At 39.1% G+C, this 17,253-nt stretch overlaps 1 protein-coding gene across 5 annotated transcripts in view; it reads left to right on the top strand.

The window, feature by feature from the left end:
* Nucleotides 1–17,253, top strand: part of wdfy3 (WD repeat and FYVE domain containing 3) — an 82,797-nt gene that overhangs the window by 28,815 nt on the left and 36,729 nt on the right. For all 5 annotated transcript variants that reach the window (XM_079608612.1, XM_079608609.1, XM_079608611.1 and 2 more), the window contains 10 exons: nucleotides 845–1,011; nucleotides 2,794–3,261; nucleotides 3,734–3,832; nucleotides 5,955–6,148; nucleotides 6,993–7,450; nucleotides 10,142–10,313; nucleotides 11,567–11,781; nucleotides 12,695–12,807; nucleotides 13,750–13,984; nucleotides 15,706–15,806. In XM_079608612.1, the coding sequence (XP_079464738.1) occupies nucleotides 845–1,011; nucleotides 2,794–3,261; nucleotides 3,734–3,832; nucleotides 5,955–6,148; nucleotides 6,993–7,450; nucleotides 10,142–10,313; nucleotides 11,567–11,781; nucleotides 12,695–12,807; nucleotides 13,750–13,984; nucleotides 15,706–15,806 (2,222 nt within the window). The remainder of the gene's footprint in view (nucleotides 1–844; nucleotides 1,012–2,793; nucleotides 3,262–3,733; nucleotides 3,833–5,954; nucleotides 6,149–6,992; nucleotides 7,451–10,141; nucleotides 10,314–11,566; nucleotides 11,782–12,694; nucleotides 12,808–13,749; nucleotides 13,985–15,705; nucleotides 15,807–17,253) is intronic.

Genomic DNA, 17,253 nt, shown 5'->3' with positions numbered 1-17,253 from the left:
AGCGGCTGGGATGAGAATCAGCACCTCCAAATCCGAGGCCATGGTCCTCAGTCGGAAAAAGGTGGCTTGCCTTCTTCAGGTTGGTGGAGAGTTCCTGCCTCAAGTGGAGGAGTTTAAGTATCTTGGGGTTTTGTTCACGAGTGAGGGAAGGATGGAACGGGAGATTGACAGACGGATCGGTGCAGCTTCTGCAGTAATGCGGTCGATGTACCGGTCTGTCGTGGTGAAGAAAGAGCTGAGCCGCAAGGCGAAGCTCTCGATTTACCGGTCAATCTACGTTCCTACTCTCACCTATGGTCATGAGCTTTGGGTCATGACCGAAAGGACAAGATCCCGGATACAGGCGGCCGAAATGAGCTTTCTCCGCAGAGTGGCTGGGCGATCCCTTAGAGATAGGGTGAGGAGCTCGGTCACTCGGGAGGAGCTCAGAGTAGAGCCGCTGCTCCTCCACATCGAGAGGGGTCAGCTGAGGTGGCTCGGGCATCTGTTCCGGATGCCTCCTGAACGCCTTCCTGGGAAGGTGTTCCGGGCACGTCCCACCGGGAGGAGACCCCGGGGAAGACCTAGGACACGCTGGAGAGACTATGTCTCCCGGCTGGCCTGGGAACGCCTCGGTGTCCCCCCGGAAGAGCTGGAGGAAGTGTCTGGGGAGAGGGAAGTCTGGGCATCTCTGCTTAGACTGCTGCCCCCGCGACCCGGCACCGGATAAGCGGAAGAAGATGGATGGATATAGTTTACCCAAAAAGATTAGTTATTCAAAGGCAATAAGAGGCAGTATAGTCATTTTAATTTCTGATATGTTTGAATAGTGATATTCTCTGATATGCTTGCTTGTACATCTTAGGTTGGAGCAGGCCAAAGAGGATGAAGCCAAAGATGCTCTAAAGGACCTGGTGAACCTGGTGACCGCTCTGACCACGTACGGTGTCACTGAGCTGAAGCCAGCTGGTCTCACTACCGGAGCACCCTTCCTGCTTCCAGGTTTTGTGGTTCCACAGCCTTCTGGGAAAGGTTAGTCCTCTGTAAAATAACATGCACTTGACTGTTAATTTATGTCTCGGCACAGCTGGGTGTGAAAGTTGGTGATGTGAAATTCCGGGGTATGTTGAACTTCGGCCAGGAAACATTGAGAAATTGAGGTCTTTACAGGATTCAGATGGCAAGTGTGCGATGTTGAGGCTTAAGTGGCCTACATTAGTAAAATACTTTAGAGATTTAGTGAGCTTCTATATTTGCAATCATTCACATTTTTGCATCAGATGGGATTTTTTTTCTTGCTTCCAATTCAGGATTTTTATTCTAACCAACAAAGAAATTTCAAATGACAATTTCATCTATAATGCACAGTTTATTACGTACATTTTTTATTTATTTAATTTAATTTAGATTATATCATATTTTTAAATGTATGGGCATGACGGTCAAACCTTTTTTAAGAACTGGCCGGATGAATTAACCAAGCTGTAATCAATGACTGTCAGAACCAACAGATTTAAGTGAGAAGATTAGCGGTATTCAATTGAGAGATTAGCAGTATTCTTCCTCTCTGCATTTTCATATTAACGTCCTCATCTATGTCTGCTTCTGCCTCCCTTCGTTAGCTAGATTACTCTTTTAGTCACGCAGGGAGAGGAAGGGCCTGTGGTTTCTGAGGGAGAATTAAAACATTAGTGTTCACTGGCTGTAAATGGCATTAATTGGTCAGAAGGAGGCAAACGGCTGACACCTACTGTGTAATCTGGTTAGGTTATTTGTTTGGCTTGTCTTATGCCTCGCCAAGAGGCATTAAATGCTGTAATTAAAATAATAGCGCCAGATAATGTTGTTTATGCACCCAGTCACATCAAGACTTCCTCTTTTCCAACAAGCCAATCACAGAGATGGTTTCTTCCCTACTTTGTAGTTTGGCATTTTCATGCAGCCAGCATTATTATTGATTGCAGTGAGAGTTCATAAAGGTTGAATGCACAAGAATTAGTTTTTTAAGGGTTGCAGGGTTGAAGGACTGACTTGTGTTGCTCTGTAATCATATGATGGTTGGGTGTTCTTAGTTAATATTGCATACAGTATGTTTTTCTTGAAGCTTAGTTAAAGAGCATGACTTCAGAAAGAGCCAGTGAAGCAATAAATATCCGTAATTAATTTAGTGCAAAGAGATATCCCAGTAACATGCAGCAAGGACATCTGTTGCAGACCTCCTATTCACTTTTGGAGGCTATTCAGCAATGTTGGTCTTGACTCCGACACGAATGAGCTGGTCTCAACTACGAGACCAGAAGAGGGTTGAGTCCAAGTCAAGGCCATGAATATATGGGCTTTGAATCTGAGTCCAAGACTCTATTTTCATGGTCTTGGTCTTGTTGTGGATTTGGTCTAGCCTTGAACTCGACCCCCTTCTGGTCTCAGTCTCGGACTTGAATGAGCTGGTCTTGACATGAGTGTTATGTGCTACAATATGTTACTGACATCTTGTTTACAACATAATTATTTGAAAGTTGTCATGAATATAGACTTCTGCGGATTCTGCGCACAGAGGAAGAGGAAATGAAAATATGTGAGGTTGTGTGTTACTAGCTATGCAAGAGTCCACCAAAGGTCACGGGAGTTTCTACAGCTTCATACTGTCATTAGGATTACTGTATGTGGTGTTAAACTAATAATACAAACTTTTGTTATTTACTCACAATCATGTTGTTCGAAACAGGAGTAATTTTGAATAATGTATTGTTTTTTGTGTGTTTTTTTTCCCATTGTCCATGAATCGTTTACTTAATCGTTGGTTTTTCTTTTCAGGCCACACGGTCAGGAACATCCATGCTTTTTCTGTGCTTCAGAATGCCTTCTTGAAGGCAAAGAGTGGTCGATTAGCTCGTATGATCCTTGAAGCCATCGCCAATATCTATGCTGCCGACTACGCCAACTATTTCATCTTGGAGGCGCAGCATGCGCTGTCACAGTTTGCAGAGCGGGTAACAAAGCTACCGGAGGTGCAGTCCAAGTACTTTGAGCTGCTGGAGTTTGTTGTCTTCGGGCTTAATTACGTACCATGCAAAGAGCTTTTTAGCGTTAGCGTGCTGTTAAAGTCGAGCACTTCTTATGGATGCAGCATCACAGCCACTCGCACTCTTCTCAAGCTTGGGCGCCACCATCCCGTCTTCAGTGATGTCTTCCGTGAAGTTGGACTGCTGGAAGTGCTAGTTAACCTGCTCCACAAATATGCAGCGCTGTTGAAAGACCCGACGCAAGCCCATGTCGAGCAGGGTAACACTTTTGTAAACTACATTTAAATCATTACGAATAATACACACATACAGTGTATATACAGTATGTATGTACAGTATATGTATATAGTATAGTATATTATACTATACTACAATAGTGTTTGTTATTATATTGAATTAGTTTTCATTTTTATATTTTCATTTTATCTTTCAGATTTTTAGTTTCTTTCAAGTTTTAGTAATTTTGTCATTTATTTTATTTTATTTTTTTTAAATATTTTTATTTAATTTAAGCTTTAGTCATTTTAGTACTTTTATTTCAGCTTGTTGCCAGAACAACATTTCTGTTGTCAACATTGAAGTTTTAAGTTTTTCCATCTAATATTTATATTTTATTTTATTTCAGTTAACACTTTGTAAAAGTTTCAGTTTTCGTATTTAGTTAACAATAACAGTGCTGATAATGGTTTTAATTCCATTCTTTGTTTACTGCTCCCGCTCACTGTGGTCAGGTGATGCCAAGAACAATGTGGCTGAAGAGCAAAAGCAGCTTGCCTGGCTTGTCATGGAGACACTTACAGTACTCTTGCAAGGCTCAAACACCAATGCAGGTAAATGTGTTGCACAGCTGTTTCCTTGAACTCTGTGAAGGATTTACTTTGACTCCTCCTTTTTTCTTTTTTTTTAAAGTTACATTTTTGGCCTTTCTGAGATAGGAAGGTATAGACAGAGGGGAATGGAATTGGGCTCCAACTGGGTTTTGAAAGAGGAAATGGTGAGCAGTAGGCATTGATTTAGACCGACTCAGTAGTTTTGGTGTCATGTCTCTTCCTCTTTAGCTACTTTTGTTCATAGTCAGGGCCACACTGCATCTGTCTAGAAAACTGCAGATTTATGCAGAATTGCAAAGCCCATGATTTAAGGCCCCAATATACTCTCAGAGACATTATTTTTCATTCTTTGTTTAGGGGTAAAACGAAGTTCGAAATACGTGAGCACCGATATACTGTTATTGAACATCTGACGCTGCCCACACTGCTGAGAGTGATGGTTAGATGAATATGTAAATATGTGCTTAGAGAAAATTGAGAAAACGGCAAGCATTTTTTTAAATAAAGCATAAGATATCAATCTGGATATGTTTGTACGAGCTCTGCAATTCAGCACTCTAGTAAAGTCACATCACGTTTATATATATATATATTATATATATATATATATATATAACACTTATACCATAAATTGCATAAAATCAAGCAGCTTTACCGTATTTAACATAAAAAACAGTCAGTGTCTCGTTTTGTCTGAAGTACAACTTAATTTTCTACTATAAAGCAGCTCTCCAGTGTGTTCATGTTTTCACTCGCATCACGTCTGATCTCAACTGACTCGTGAGGAGAAATGAACTGTAAAAGATTTCCTCGTGAAAGAAGGCGGAGCCTCAGCGCACACACCTACCTGTTACATTATCGGAGCGGACCAATGGTAGAACAAAGGTGTTTACCAGCCGAAGCGATCTTTCTGAAAAAGTTTGGCAAGCTTTTTCGAACTCCAAATGAAGTTTGTTTTGGCCTGATTTTGTTCGAAATGATGTCACATCAGTTCGTTCTTCTATTTCGCTTGAAGTATATCGGGGCCTTTACAGCGTTCTACACAACCCCACTACTTGTGTTTTTGTTAATGTGAGGTTTTTGGTATTATTGTAGTAATGTGTAACTGAAAGTTGATCTCTCTAGAAAGGAAGTCCTCATAAATATATTTTTGTACTGTTTTATCTTTGTATATCTTTGAAGACAATCACAGTTTTAAGAAAATAAGCTTCCATAAGTTTCGGCTGAAAATTGAGGATATCGTCCCTTTTTCCTTTAAAATAGTCATTAGGCTTTAGCTGCATCTCAGCTGTAAACCATCTTTTGCTACTTCCTACTTATTTGTTGGTGGTATTAGGACCGGAGTCATTTTCATTTTCCAGAGCTTTTGATTGGACAAAAAACTGTGGTGCAGGATGAGTCAATAGTATTTTTTTAAAAACATTTTGTTAGAAGAAAATGGCTACTTTTTTAAATGTGGAAGATCTGCTAGGTAAATTTCATAAACGTTTAGCAGTACACTAGCATATAGATGTGTCAAAGCTAATATACATAGACACAAAGCCAAAAAATTATATTTTTGCTTTCATGGGGCCTAAAACAGACATACGAGATTGACATTGCCATTTTTTTTACTTTCCAGTGAACCTCTTAGGCTTTTATTATAATTGCATTATTAAGCTCCAGTTTTTCCTTTTTATGCACTCAGGGACGAGTCAAAATTCATTTTCTTGCTCTCAGACCCTGCAGTAGTCTCACTCTCTGTGCTGAGTCAGGTCTCTGGTTAAGGAACACTCTTAACTTCAGCTCTGTAATCATTTCTCTTCTGTATCACGACTGCTGATAGTCTCAGAATGCTCTCTTTCACAGATGTTCTCATGCTTTATTCAATGGTAACCAATCAGAATGGTTTTGTTGCAGAAAATGACTAAATTGACTAATTCCAAACGTGGTACTGCCAGTGAGGTGATCAGTCATTCCTAAATCTCACTACAGCCCAGTCTTGATTTGTCTAATCTTTACACAAACAATACATTAAAGATCTTACCAAGCTATAAAGTTGAATCTGGAACACAAAATTGCTTGTCTCCAAGCTTATATGATACTCCGATGAATGTTTAACAATAAAATCTCAATCTCTCAGGTTTGTTCCGTGAGTTTGGCGGAGCACGGTGCGTGCACAACATTGTGAAGTATCGTCAGTGTCGTGAGCACGCTCTGATGATCATTCAACAGCTGGTGCTGTCGTCTTCTGGGGATGATGACATGGGCACTCTGCTCGGCCTTATGCACTCCGCACCGTCAACAGAACTACAGCTCAAAACTGACATTCTGCGGGTGAGGCACATTCATAACTCTGAGAAGAAATAAGTGTGCACATGCAGCCCAAGTTGGTTACAGGTGCAGGTGACAATGGAGCAAATGTGGGAAAAAATGTCCGCGCATTGAAATTACTGCTGCAAAATTTAATTGAACAACTGCCGTGTTTTGCCAAATGGGAGACCTATGATCAAATTTTTCAGTTTGGTAAATAAAATCTGCATTGATATTCTATTTGCTATAATATTTATTGGGCATGTGATATATTAGTTTGCATATATTTACTTTTTCCCTACATTCATAAATCTAACACATGGTATTCACTTAAATCACTTTCTTAAAAAAAAAGAAAAAAAAGTTTGGGGTGTGTAATTATTGTATTTTTTTATATTCACTTATGCTCACCAAGGCTGCAAAAATACAGTAAAAATAGTAAGAATGTGAAATATTTTTTAAATCAGTTTTCTGTATTAATATATTTTAGTATATTCATATATTATTTATGACTTCCTGTCTTCTGTCACACGATCCTTCAAAAATCATTCTATTATAATGATTTGATGCTCAATTTAGTGTTGAAAACAGTTGTTGCCTAATATCTTTGTGAAAACCATGAGTATTTTCCGTTTTTAGGGGGTCAAAAAAGAACAGCATTTGCTCAAAATAGTAACACCATTACAAAAGATTTCCTTGCTGAATAAAATATAATTTCTTTGAAAAAAAAAAAAAAGGAAAAGAAAAAAATCTTACTGAACCCAAACTTTTAAATAGTTGTATAGTGAGGAGCATCCCTGTTGCATAATTAACTTCCATTCGTGTGATTTAAATTTGAATTCACTTGACAAACTTTGTTTCTCATTAGGCTTTGCTGGCTGTGCTGCGCGAGAACCACCGCACACGCACCGTCTTCCGCAAGGTGGGTGGCTTTGTGTACGTGACCTCACTGCTGGTTGCCATGGAGCGTTCTCTCTGTTCTCCACCTGTCAGTGGCTGGGAGAAGGTCAACCAGAACAAAGTCTTCGAACTTCTACACACCGTAATCTGCACTCTAACAGCAGCCATGCGTTATGACCCTGCCAACTCACACTTCTTTCGCACTGAGATCCAGTACGAGAAGCTGGCCGATGCAGTGCGGCTTTTGGGATGTTTTTCTGATGCTAAGAAAGTTGGTCCAGCAACTGTCTTCCCTTCAAATGCCCAGCCATTCCAGCGGTTACTGGAGGATGAGATCATACCTGCAGAAAACGTGTGTCCCACACTCAAGCACTGCAGCAAGCTGTTCATCTACCTGTACAAGATGGCCACCGACTCATTTGACAGGTGTGTATAAATGGAAGTTGTCTTTTCTTAATGGATAGAAATAATCAATGTTTTTTGGTGATATATCAGTAACATGGCTGAAAAAAGAAAAGAAAATCTATCTTTTCAAGGGAGCAGTTCACTATTGAGACATTTTAATAGGACTTTAGTGAGCATAGGACTAGGACGTTGCATGCTCGTAGTCTTTATTGCGCTTTATTTTAAGTGATATACACAGCGTGTGCCGCCGCATTTACGGTCGAAAAGTTTGCACAACGAGCACAGTATAACGGCTGACAGGACAGGAAAGTTCGCTTTTCTGAGGCGAGAGACTTTTTATTTCGTATCAAGTTACGAAAATAACGTTAGAATAATGACACTGACAATATAGCCTGACAGCATCTCATCTGACCGCAGACACTGAATCGGGAGAACATTCTTCTCAGGCACTCTTGACAGAACTGTGAATAGCTTTCACGAACGTCTTTCAAAATTAAGTCTTGCATCAGAAAAATGTAGAATTACATTTGTTGTTGTTTCTTTGACTGTACATTGCGGCCCACCAGTTGAGAAATACTGCATTAATGTGTCTTTGTCGTTACTCATGACCTTCCCATGCTGAGTGTAGCTGTGCTTTGGGCTTGTTTTTTTGTTAGATTTGCATGATCTGTAGTTCTTCTGAGTTCTGTGTGCTGTGCCCTGAGCTGTAATTCAACAGGAACTAACTGCCTCCCTCTCTTGCTCTTTTCTCAATTCTTTGTCTCTCTTAACCTCTGGCATTGCCTGGCTGCACACGCGGGGTGTGTGTGGTATGGACCTGCTGTTTGTGTTTGTATGGCTGTGTGAACGTCTGGTCTGTCTTCATCTTGATTGTTTGGTCGTGACTCGGCGTGTCCGTGTGTTTGAATCGTTGTAGTCGTGCCGAGCAGGTGCCCCCCTGCTTGACTCACGAGACCTCGCTGCCCTCTCCTTGGGGCACGCCAGCAATCGCCAGGAAGAGGTACTGCTTTCTGCCACCTCTTCCTTTCTCCCTCTCTTTTTCTGTTCTGTGCTTGTCGAGTGACCGGACCCATTTTTCCCAGTCTGTTTCCCTCTCTCTTCCTTCCTTTGTTCACTTTCCTCTTACACCTTCCTTGGTTATTTTGTTTCTGTCCTTTAATTGTATTGCCCCAAAATGAAAGTCAGCGTTTACTGTCATTGTTTACTGTAGGGATGTACTCCATATTGGGACCTTATCGGTGATCTGCCGATATTAGAGATTTTAAATTTATCATATTGCATATAAATACACTACCATTCAAAAGTCTTGGATAAGATTAAAAATAGTTTTCTTAGTCTCTTCAGATCACCACGGCTGCATTTATTTGATCAAAAATACAGTTAAACAGTCATATTGTGAAAGATTACAGTTCAAATTAACTATTTTTCTATTTGAATATATAATTTAAAATGTAATTTATTTCTGTGATGACAGCTGTATTTTCAGCATCATTACTCCAGGCTTCAGTGTCACATGATCCTTCAGAAATCATTCTAATAGGCTGATTTGGTGCTCAAGTAACATTAATTATTATCAGTGTTGAAGCTGGTAACACTTTACTACACTTACTATTGTAATAATGGTACATTATGCATAATTACAAGTACCTAACCCTATTGTAAGCACATGTAGTTAATCAATATTACTTAGTTACTTAACATTTGAATGGCAGTGTAAATCTGTTGATATAGTTTTCAATTACCTTTAACAGCATTTAATGCTCAGTTAAAGTTAATCTTTAAAAACAAATAATTTAATAACGCTGTTCAATGTAATCTTTAGCAGAGCTTAAAATGAATATAATTTTTTTATATTGTACATTATAATTTTGTGATGCCTAAATATAAGTGGTGTTATTTTCAATTTATTTAGACAAAAGATAGTGTAGAATTTTAGCATGCATTCATCTGAACAGATATCACATGGAATTGTCAATAAAAAAGAATGACTTGGAAAAGTGACTTGGAAAAATTTCCTATCTAACAAGCCCCAACAAGCAACAGGAAATTTAGCTGATCACATGTAGCCCTGGCCTCACAGAAATATCATTGTTTTGAAATCTTGCTCCTTATAGTTTTCCATTAAACATAAAATATGTTATAATTGGCTGTCATTGTGCTGTGCCAGGCTTCATTTTTGTTTTCAGTGTGAACAGACAAATTGCTTGTCGTAGAAAACGTAGAGAATCACATTGGTTTAGGATACTGTTATTAATCTTCTCCCTCTGATCAGAGTGATTGCCATCTGCAATTTTCCTCTCCTTGATCATCTCCTTGACCATGCTTTCATCTTCCTCTGCACCATCTAATCTGCTGTGTTGAGCTACTTTGCTTACCCATAAAGCTTTGCAGTTGCAACAATTTCCACTCCTCTGGTCGTGCTGACAGCTTTTTTTCAGTAATTTCAAACTCTCTGTGGGGAGTTTTGATTCTTAAGTAACATTATATCAAAGCTGATATTCTTTAAATGGAATTTCAGTGTTGTATTTAAGTTTAACTATGACCAAAACATCCTCCTTTCAAAAAGCTGCCTAAGCTTTTTCAGTGTTTAGCTTTTATCTGGAAAATGATTTGGCCAAGCCAAAATGTGTAAGTGAATTACTCTTTTCAGACACTGACACTAAGTAATGAGACTAAGAAGAGACATTAAGTGATCTTTTTCTTTCCCAATAGACATGGCTACCACAGCTCATCCAACTCTGCTTCTAGTAAAGCCATAACAGACCTGAAGGTGCACTTGGGGAATCAGTTCCAGCATTCTTCAGACCCTGTAGTCATCCACCCTGGAGCAGTGCTGGCAATGATCGACCTCCTACCCTCTGTTTCTTCTGACACACAGCCTGAGGTACGAGTTTCTTGTAGACATAGGCTCTGTCTCAAAACCTAGTGAGCTGACAAATTGTTTGGTGTCTACATGGGAATGCCTAACGCAAACTCTTAATGTTGGCATGTAGCTAGGAGAGATAAGAATGTGTTGCTGAGCTTGTCAGCATCAAATATGGTCATATACTTTGCTGTATCTATGATGCTACCTTACATTTTTTTGTATACACTTCAGTTCAGAAGTTTACGGTCAGTAAGATAAAATAATAATACTTTTATTCAGTAAGGATGCATTATATTGATCATAAGTGACAAAAATGTATCTTGGTTTCCACACAAAATATTTAGGAGTTGATGCTCAACTGTCTTGAGCATCAAATCTAAATATTAGAATGATTTCTGAAGGATCATGATGCTTTTACTGTGATTTCGGTCAAATAAATGCAGCCTTGGTGAGCACAAGATGTATAAATATAAAAAAACTGACCAATTAGCTTTTTAGTGATAATGTGGGATGAAGGCTGTCTGAATATGCAGCCATATAAATAGCCAAAATAAATAAACTTTAAATGACCAAGTAGTGCTTCCTTGGTTTTGAGACGGAGCCAAGGCTTTGTTCACACTTATTCAGTGTAATTATTTGTTAACTTAGCATAATTTTGTTTTTCACCTACATTAAGTTGTCAAAGTTGAGGGATTTTATCAGAATGAAAGCGTGTTTTGGGGATTTTGTGTAAATGCGTGCTCCCAGTTGAGCTCTATCGACAGCATTTTTGTTATGTTTGCCACGATTACCACAGAAACGGATCTAAGCTGCTCCCTGGAGAGAGTATCTAGAGAGTTACATGCTTACAATGGAAGAATGTGAGGCAACACATCAGCTCAAATTTTAATGATATTCTGTGGTAATCGATAAAAAAATGTGGCGTGCTGATGACATGAATGAATTTGTATTTAACCTGGAGCATTCCTTTTAAAGGGGTTTGTCTTCTGAAATCAGGACTATAAGAAATTTGGTTTACGTAAAATTCTTATAGGATATCAAATAAATGAAATATTAAGACCATATTGGATACTACGGCAGGGTTCACAATGAGAATCTGATACACTGATGTTTTAGTTGTCCCTGTGATGAGGATTGTCCACAGAACCTACTTGACTAGTGATTCTATGTTTGGCTTGTGCCACTGTAATGTCAGATTTTCAGTGTTTATCTGAATTAAGTGTACTACTAAGTGTCCTATAGCTCACTTCAGCCTTGCTTCTGCTCCTTAGCATGCTCTGGACCTGCAGCTAGCTGTTGCTAACATCCTGCAGCTGTTGGTGCATTCGGAGAGGAACCAGCAGATCCTGTGTGAGGCAGGTCTGCACTCACGCTTGCTTCAGCGCTGTAGCTGCGCTTTGGGAGACGAAGATCACCCGCTCCACCCACCGCTGCAAAGGATGTTTGAGCGACTGGCCTCCCAGGCCCTACAGCCGATGGTGCTCAGGTGAGTCTAAGTTTCCGCAATATTTTATTATTTTTAAGAAAAATCCATTAAAAAAAATCTTCTATGACAAGTATATTAACATAACATACCGTAACGTAATATAACAGGACATTGAGGCCCTCCCTGCTGCTAGTACAATACAATACAGCTTATACAGTGCATTGCACAACTGATAAAGTACAGATTAGAGGGCCAGCTCTTTGTCCAGTACATCTCAAGGCCTCAGCAATATTTATTTAAGTGATGAATATTTATGAATCCGTTCTTAATGGAGCTTGTTTCTGCCCCCAGCCTTTTATTGATTAATCTCCCAAATGTGAGCTCTTTTGAACTGATTTTTGTTTATACAAGTACCAATCAGTTAAAGTCTGGCTTCACGATTCAGTCTGTTCTGATTCAATTCAATCTTATCACAGCTGCACGTTTGCATAAAAGGAAAATGATCAAATTTGACACATCTTAATATTATTCAAAGCTCTCCATGGGTCTCCTCCAAGTCAAACGGATTAGCGATTTCAATTTTCCGCATGGCTGGTCAAACGTAATGAAGGATGCAGACTCGCTTCACTACAAAATAAAAAACAAAACAGGAGTTCACTCCAGCTCATTTGAGGAATCAAACCATGCCTTGTATCTTGGTTTAAATGTCATGCAACAGTCAGCTCTGGAAAAAAATCCTTCTGCAAATAGATATAATAATAATAATAATAAAGATATTAATAACAACATTTACTTAAGTGATTAATATGTATTGTTGTTATTTAATATATTTTTAATTGCATTTATTTTTTATTATTTACGGTCTTTGGCTTGATCTATTTCTTAATGTGTTGTGATTATGCTGGAAGATCAGGCAACTGTTCATTGTGTGGGTTATTGCTGTCGCTCTAAAATGTTTGTATATATTTTCCAGGGAATTTTTACGACTAGGGAATCCTCTGAATTGCGGTGCCTGGGACAAAAAGCTCCTGAAGCAGTACCGTGTCCACAAGCCGAGCTCCCTCAGCTATGAAGCTGAAATGCGAAGTAAGGAGAAAAAAAAAAGAATGCATAAAGACTGCTAGAACTGTCAGTGTGCTTTTGTACCATCCCGTAAACAGTTTGTGTCAGTGTTACGTGGTCTTGTCTCTGTGGTTTCTCTGTGGGCCAGTGAAAGGAGGGACATTACTTCAGGCTTCACTGATTGTGGTCTTTGGTGAAATGCCATCAATCACCATCAGAATCAAACAAAACATTCTCCTCTCACTCTCCTCGACTGCCAGCCGAGAGCCGTTCAATTGAACAGGGTTTTGCCGGAGATGAGTTCCCAGCTACCCTAATTACCAGTGAAATTACTTTTCTCCAAGCTCTCCATGTCCAGCGAGTCCTTTTTGAACTTGCTAATTTAAAGGTTTCCTGCTTGCTTAGTAAAACGTCTCTGAGGAATACTGCTGTGTGTCCAGGGTCCAGTGAAAGCAGATGTTTTTGTTGGTTATATCCACAACAGATCATGTCAGAATGAGGTTATTTAAGAGAACTCTAATTTAAACAGAATGAAAGATTTTCTTAACTGGATGTTTCTCTGCTTCTAGAGTGACAAATATTATATTTTATTATATTTATGTAATAAAAAAATATAAAAATGAAATAGACAATTTGTTACATTTATTAATAAAAAAGAAAATTAAATTTTCACTACAGACATTTAATGTGATGCTTTGCCTTATATAGTATAGTTTATCAAATATATCTAACAAGAAACATAGGATTTGTGCCTCCTAATGTTTCTTTAAAAAATATATAAAGGCATATTCCTGTACCTAATAATGTGGTTGAGGTGAAGTATAAAGTCAGAAATAACTGTCATCTATGTTACATCACAATTGACACATTAACTCGTTCTAATTAGGTAATAGTGTAATACTAAGCGAGCAGGAGAGTTTTCGGGACCAGCCTGACTGTGTACAATTTGACCTTTTGCACCTCCAGACAGCATGACCCTGTCCATGGAGGGTTTTGGGCCGGATAGCGTGTTCACAATTAATGAGGACAATAGCCAGTACCGGATCAGTCGAAGTCTGGTGCGATCAGCTGAGGGCAGCACTGTGCCCCTCACCCGAGTCAAGTGCCTGGTCTCCATGACGACGCCCCATGACATCCGTCTCCATGGATCCTCCGTCACGCCCGCCTTCGTGGAGTTCGACACGTCATTGGAGGGATTCGGGTAAGGCCGTCAGCGCTAGTCTTGCCTAGCCTATCTTTTGAAGATAAAGATTGTTTGCACAGTCACTGTTTGCAGCCAGACACCCATTTAGGCGTCAGAGATTTATTAGTTCAGAATGTGTTTATCAGATAAATGCGTCAGTCAAACATTTATCTGGTGTTGTGCTTTTAAAAGCTTGACCTAGTTTAAAGCTCACAGAAAAACAGAGGCTTGAAATACGCTTACATCTCTGAACGCATCACAGTTCAAAGCGCAACAAAGAATCCACACTGAGCCTCCATCTGTTTCTGTTTAACATAATCCCATCAGGGTACGTGCTAAAACTGAAAATAACAGATCTTTAATATTTCATTTTTTTCATTAATTATGAAAGCGCAGTGATCATCATTTGTCTTCTTTCCAAATTATTAGCTGCTTAAATGGGAGATTTATGTGTATGAAATGGGTCAACGGTTCTGTTTTTGCACCCAGCAGACATAATAGAGAGACCCACATGCTTCAAGTAATATTAGTTGTGCACAGATTGAATTTTGTTAGTCTCGCAATGGCTTTTCTATTGCTTGAACAATTGTGCAGCAGTTCTACCGACTAAAAATACCACACATTCCCATTAAACCTGCATTAAATGCACAGACAAATCAAACGATGTGTCTTTTATGTGTCTTAGTCTGGATCCTCCTGTGTCTTTAAATACTTCCTCCTACATCTGAATAGGACATGCAGTTTAGAATAATTGAAGATGTAAAAATCACTTGTACTGGCCCACATTTCATCTTGCGGATGCTGAGATAACTCTCGCGCGCACACACGGTCCCCATCTGCCTTCATGAAAAATTCATGTAAACACGTTCTGTATTGGGCCGTGCAGACCAGCCTAATGGTGCTGCCACAGCTGGGATAAGAGCTTCTTTGGTTATGAGGAGGAGGAGGACATTAACCCCCCCCCCCCCCTGTTTACACACATACATGGACTTCTATTGTTTTTATTTGTATCTTTAAATACATTATTATTTAATCTTGTATAATCAGTTTCAATAATTATAATAATATTTTGAATAAAATGTGTGTGTGTGTATATATATATATATATATATATATATTTATATAGCACACACACATATTTTCTTTATTTTTACTTTTTTATTACTAAATCATTTTTCTCAATGTTCCCAAAGGCAAGTTTTGTCATATGAACTAAATTAAACCCTTCCTCACTTCCATGTCTGGTGGGAGGTGTTCATGTTTCACTGTTTTTGGGTGGATGTTTGTATTGTTAGTGTGAAATGGGATGTTTCTTCTTTTTTTTTATGCCACCATTTTTTCAATATTAAAATGACTTGCGAGGCTTCCTTTGTCAGGGTTAATTAGCCTCCAAAGAGACACATTCAGCTGTTTTGAGTGACACTTGGTGGTTTTCTGTTTAATTTAATAAATGGCAGAATGTTTAATGAAGAAGGAGTCTTCCGTGGTGTTTGAATCAGTTTTATTAGTGGATGTTTGTAACCGATGTAATTTAGTGCTGTTATGATGAGCACACTCTGTTATTGTTACATAAGGCATGACACCCACAAATAAACATCCACATCTCCTCTTTATGCAGAATGTGTAATATTCCCACATGTTATGACTTACTGAGAGACGAGAGTGAAATGTGTGAAATGTCTGAGCTGCTGGGATTCCTGATAAATTGAAATGTTTTTTTTCTCATCTTCTCTCTCCAGCTGTTTGTTTTTGCCTAGTTTGGCCCCTCACAATGCACCATCCAGCAATGCCAACACATCTGGAGTCAGTGACGGGGCGGTGGTCAGTGGCATGGGAAACGGTACGTGCTCATAAACACACTGTCCCATGATTTTCCCCAACCCCCATGATTTGCATAACAGCAGCCAGCAGCTTCCCACTCTTGATATCTTTATTAAAGGGATAGTTCACCCAAAAATGAAAATGTTGACGTAATTTACCCACTCTCATGTTGTTCCAACCCTATATGAGTTGAACACAAAAGATGATATTTTGAAGAATGTTGGTCACCAGACAGTTGACGATAGCCATTGACTTCCTTATTACCATAGTATCTATCTATCGGTCTATCTGTCTGTCTAAATACTACAAAATATTTCTTGAGCACCAACTCAGCATATTACGGGAGAATTATTTCTGAAGGGTCATGTGACACTGAAGACTGGAGTAGTAACTGCTGAAATTTTAGCTTTGCCATCAAAGGATTGAATTAGAATAGATTTTATTATATATTAGAATATATATTTTAAATTGTAATAATATTCCAGAACATATATAATAATAAAAAAAAACAATATTACTTTTTATTATTATTAAATAAATGGAGCCTTAGCTACAGTATTACATGTCTTCCTCCATTTTCCAAATCCAACTATGTTTTTGTTACTTGCTTTAACTGCTCAGCTTTTTATGTATACTGAAATCAGTGTTTACTGTTTTGAATCACAAGATATTGCCAATTAGCTATTCTAACTTGTGTTGATATAAGAAGGCCATGGGATGATATGAGAGAGATAAAAATAGCACCGGTATGTTGGCATGGACAATGGTAATATATATCAGTTGTTATGTGATTGACAAATCAGAATCAAGTATTCCAAACAGCTGCAAATCTAACATTTTTGAGTAGGTTTTTGAGCTTACAGATGTGGGATGGCAAATGATGGCACTGCAGCTTGACAGAATTTTCGAAGCGTCTTGGCTCATAACAGGCGGGAGGTAGAGGGAACAGGAGCACAGCACTGTGACGGAATTTTAGCAAAGATGGTGGAGTCTAGAGAAAAGAGGCAAACTTGACAGAGCTTGGCAGAAATTGTTTGTGTGCCTTTGCTCCTGTTTGAGCACCACCGGCTCACAGCAGCCCTGAGTGGGTGTACAAGTGCCTATGTGAGTATTAATGAGGTGATTCAGGCTCGCTGCCTCTCCATCTCTCCCACTTTCTCTCTCTCTCTCTCTCTCTCTCTCTCTCTCTCTCTTCTCTTTCTTCTCTTTCCTCTTTCTCTTTCTCTTTCTCTTTCTCTTTCTCTCTCTCTCTCTCTTCTCTCTCTCTCTCTCTCTCTCTCTCTCTCTCTCTCTCTCTCTCTCTCTCTCCCACTTTCTCTCTCTCTCTCTCTCTCTCTCTCTCTCTCTCTCTCTCTTCTCTCTCTCTCTCTTCTCTCTCTCTCTCTCTCTCTCTCTCTCTCTCTCTCTCTCTCTCTCTCTCTCTCTCTCTCTCTCCCACTTTCTCTCTCTCTCTCTCTCTCTCTCTC

The sequence above is a fragment of the Phoxinus phoxinus genome (assembly GCF_949152265.1).
Source record: "Phoxinus phoxinus genome assembly, chromosome: 3".
NCBI lineage: Eukaryota > Metazoa > Chordata > Actinopteri > Cypriniformes > Leuciscidae > Phoxinus > Phoxinus phoxinus.
The sequence above is the reverse complement of the archived record's forward strand: the minus strand, read 5'-3'. Positions and strand labels throughout refer to the sequence as shown.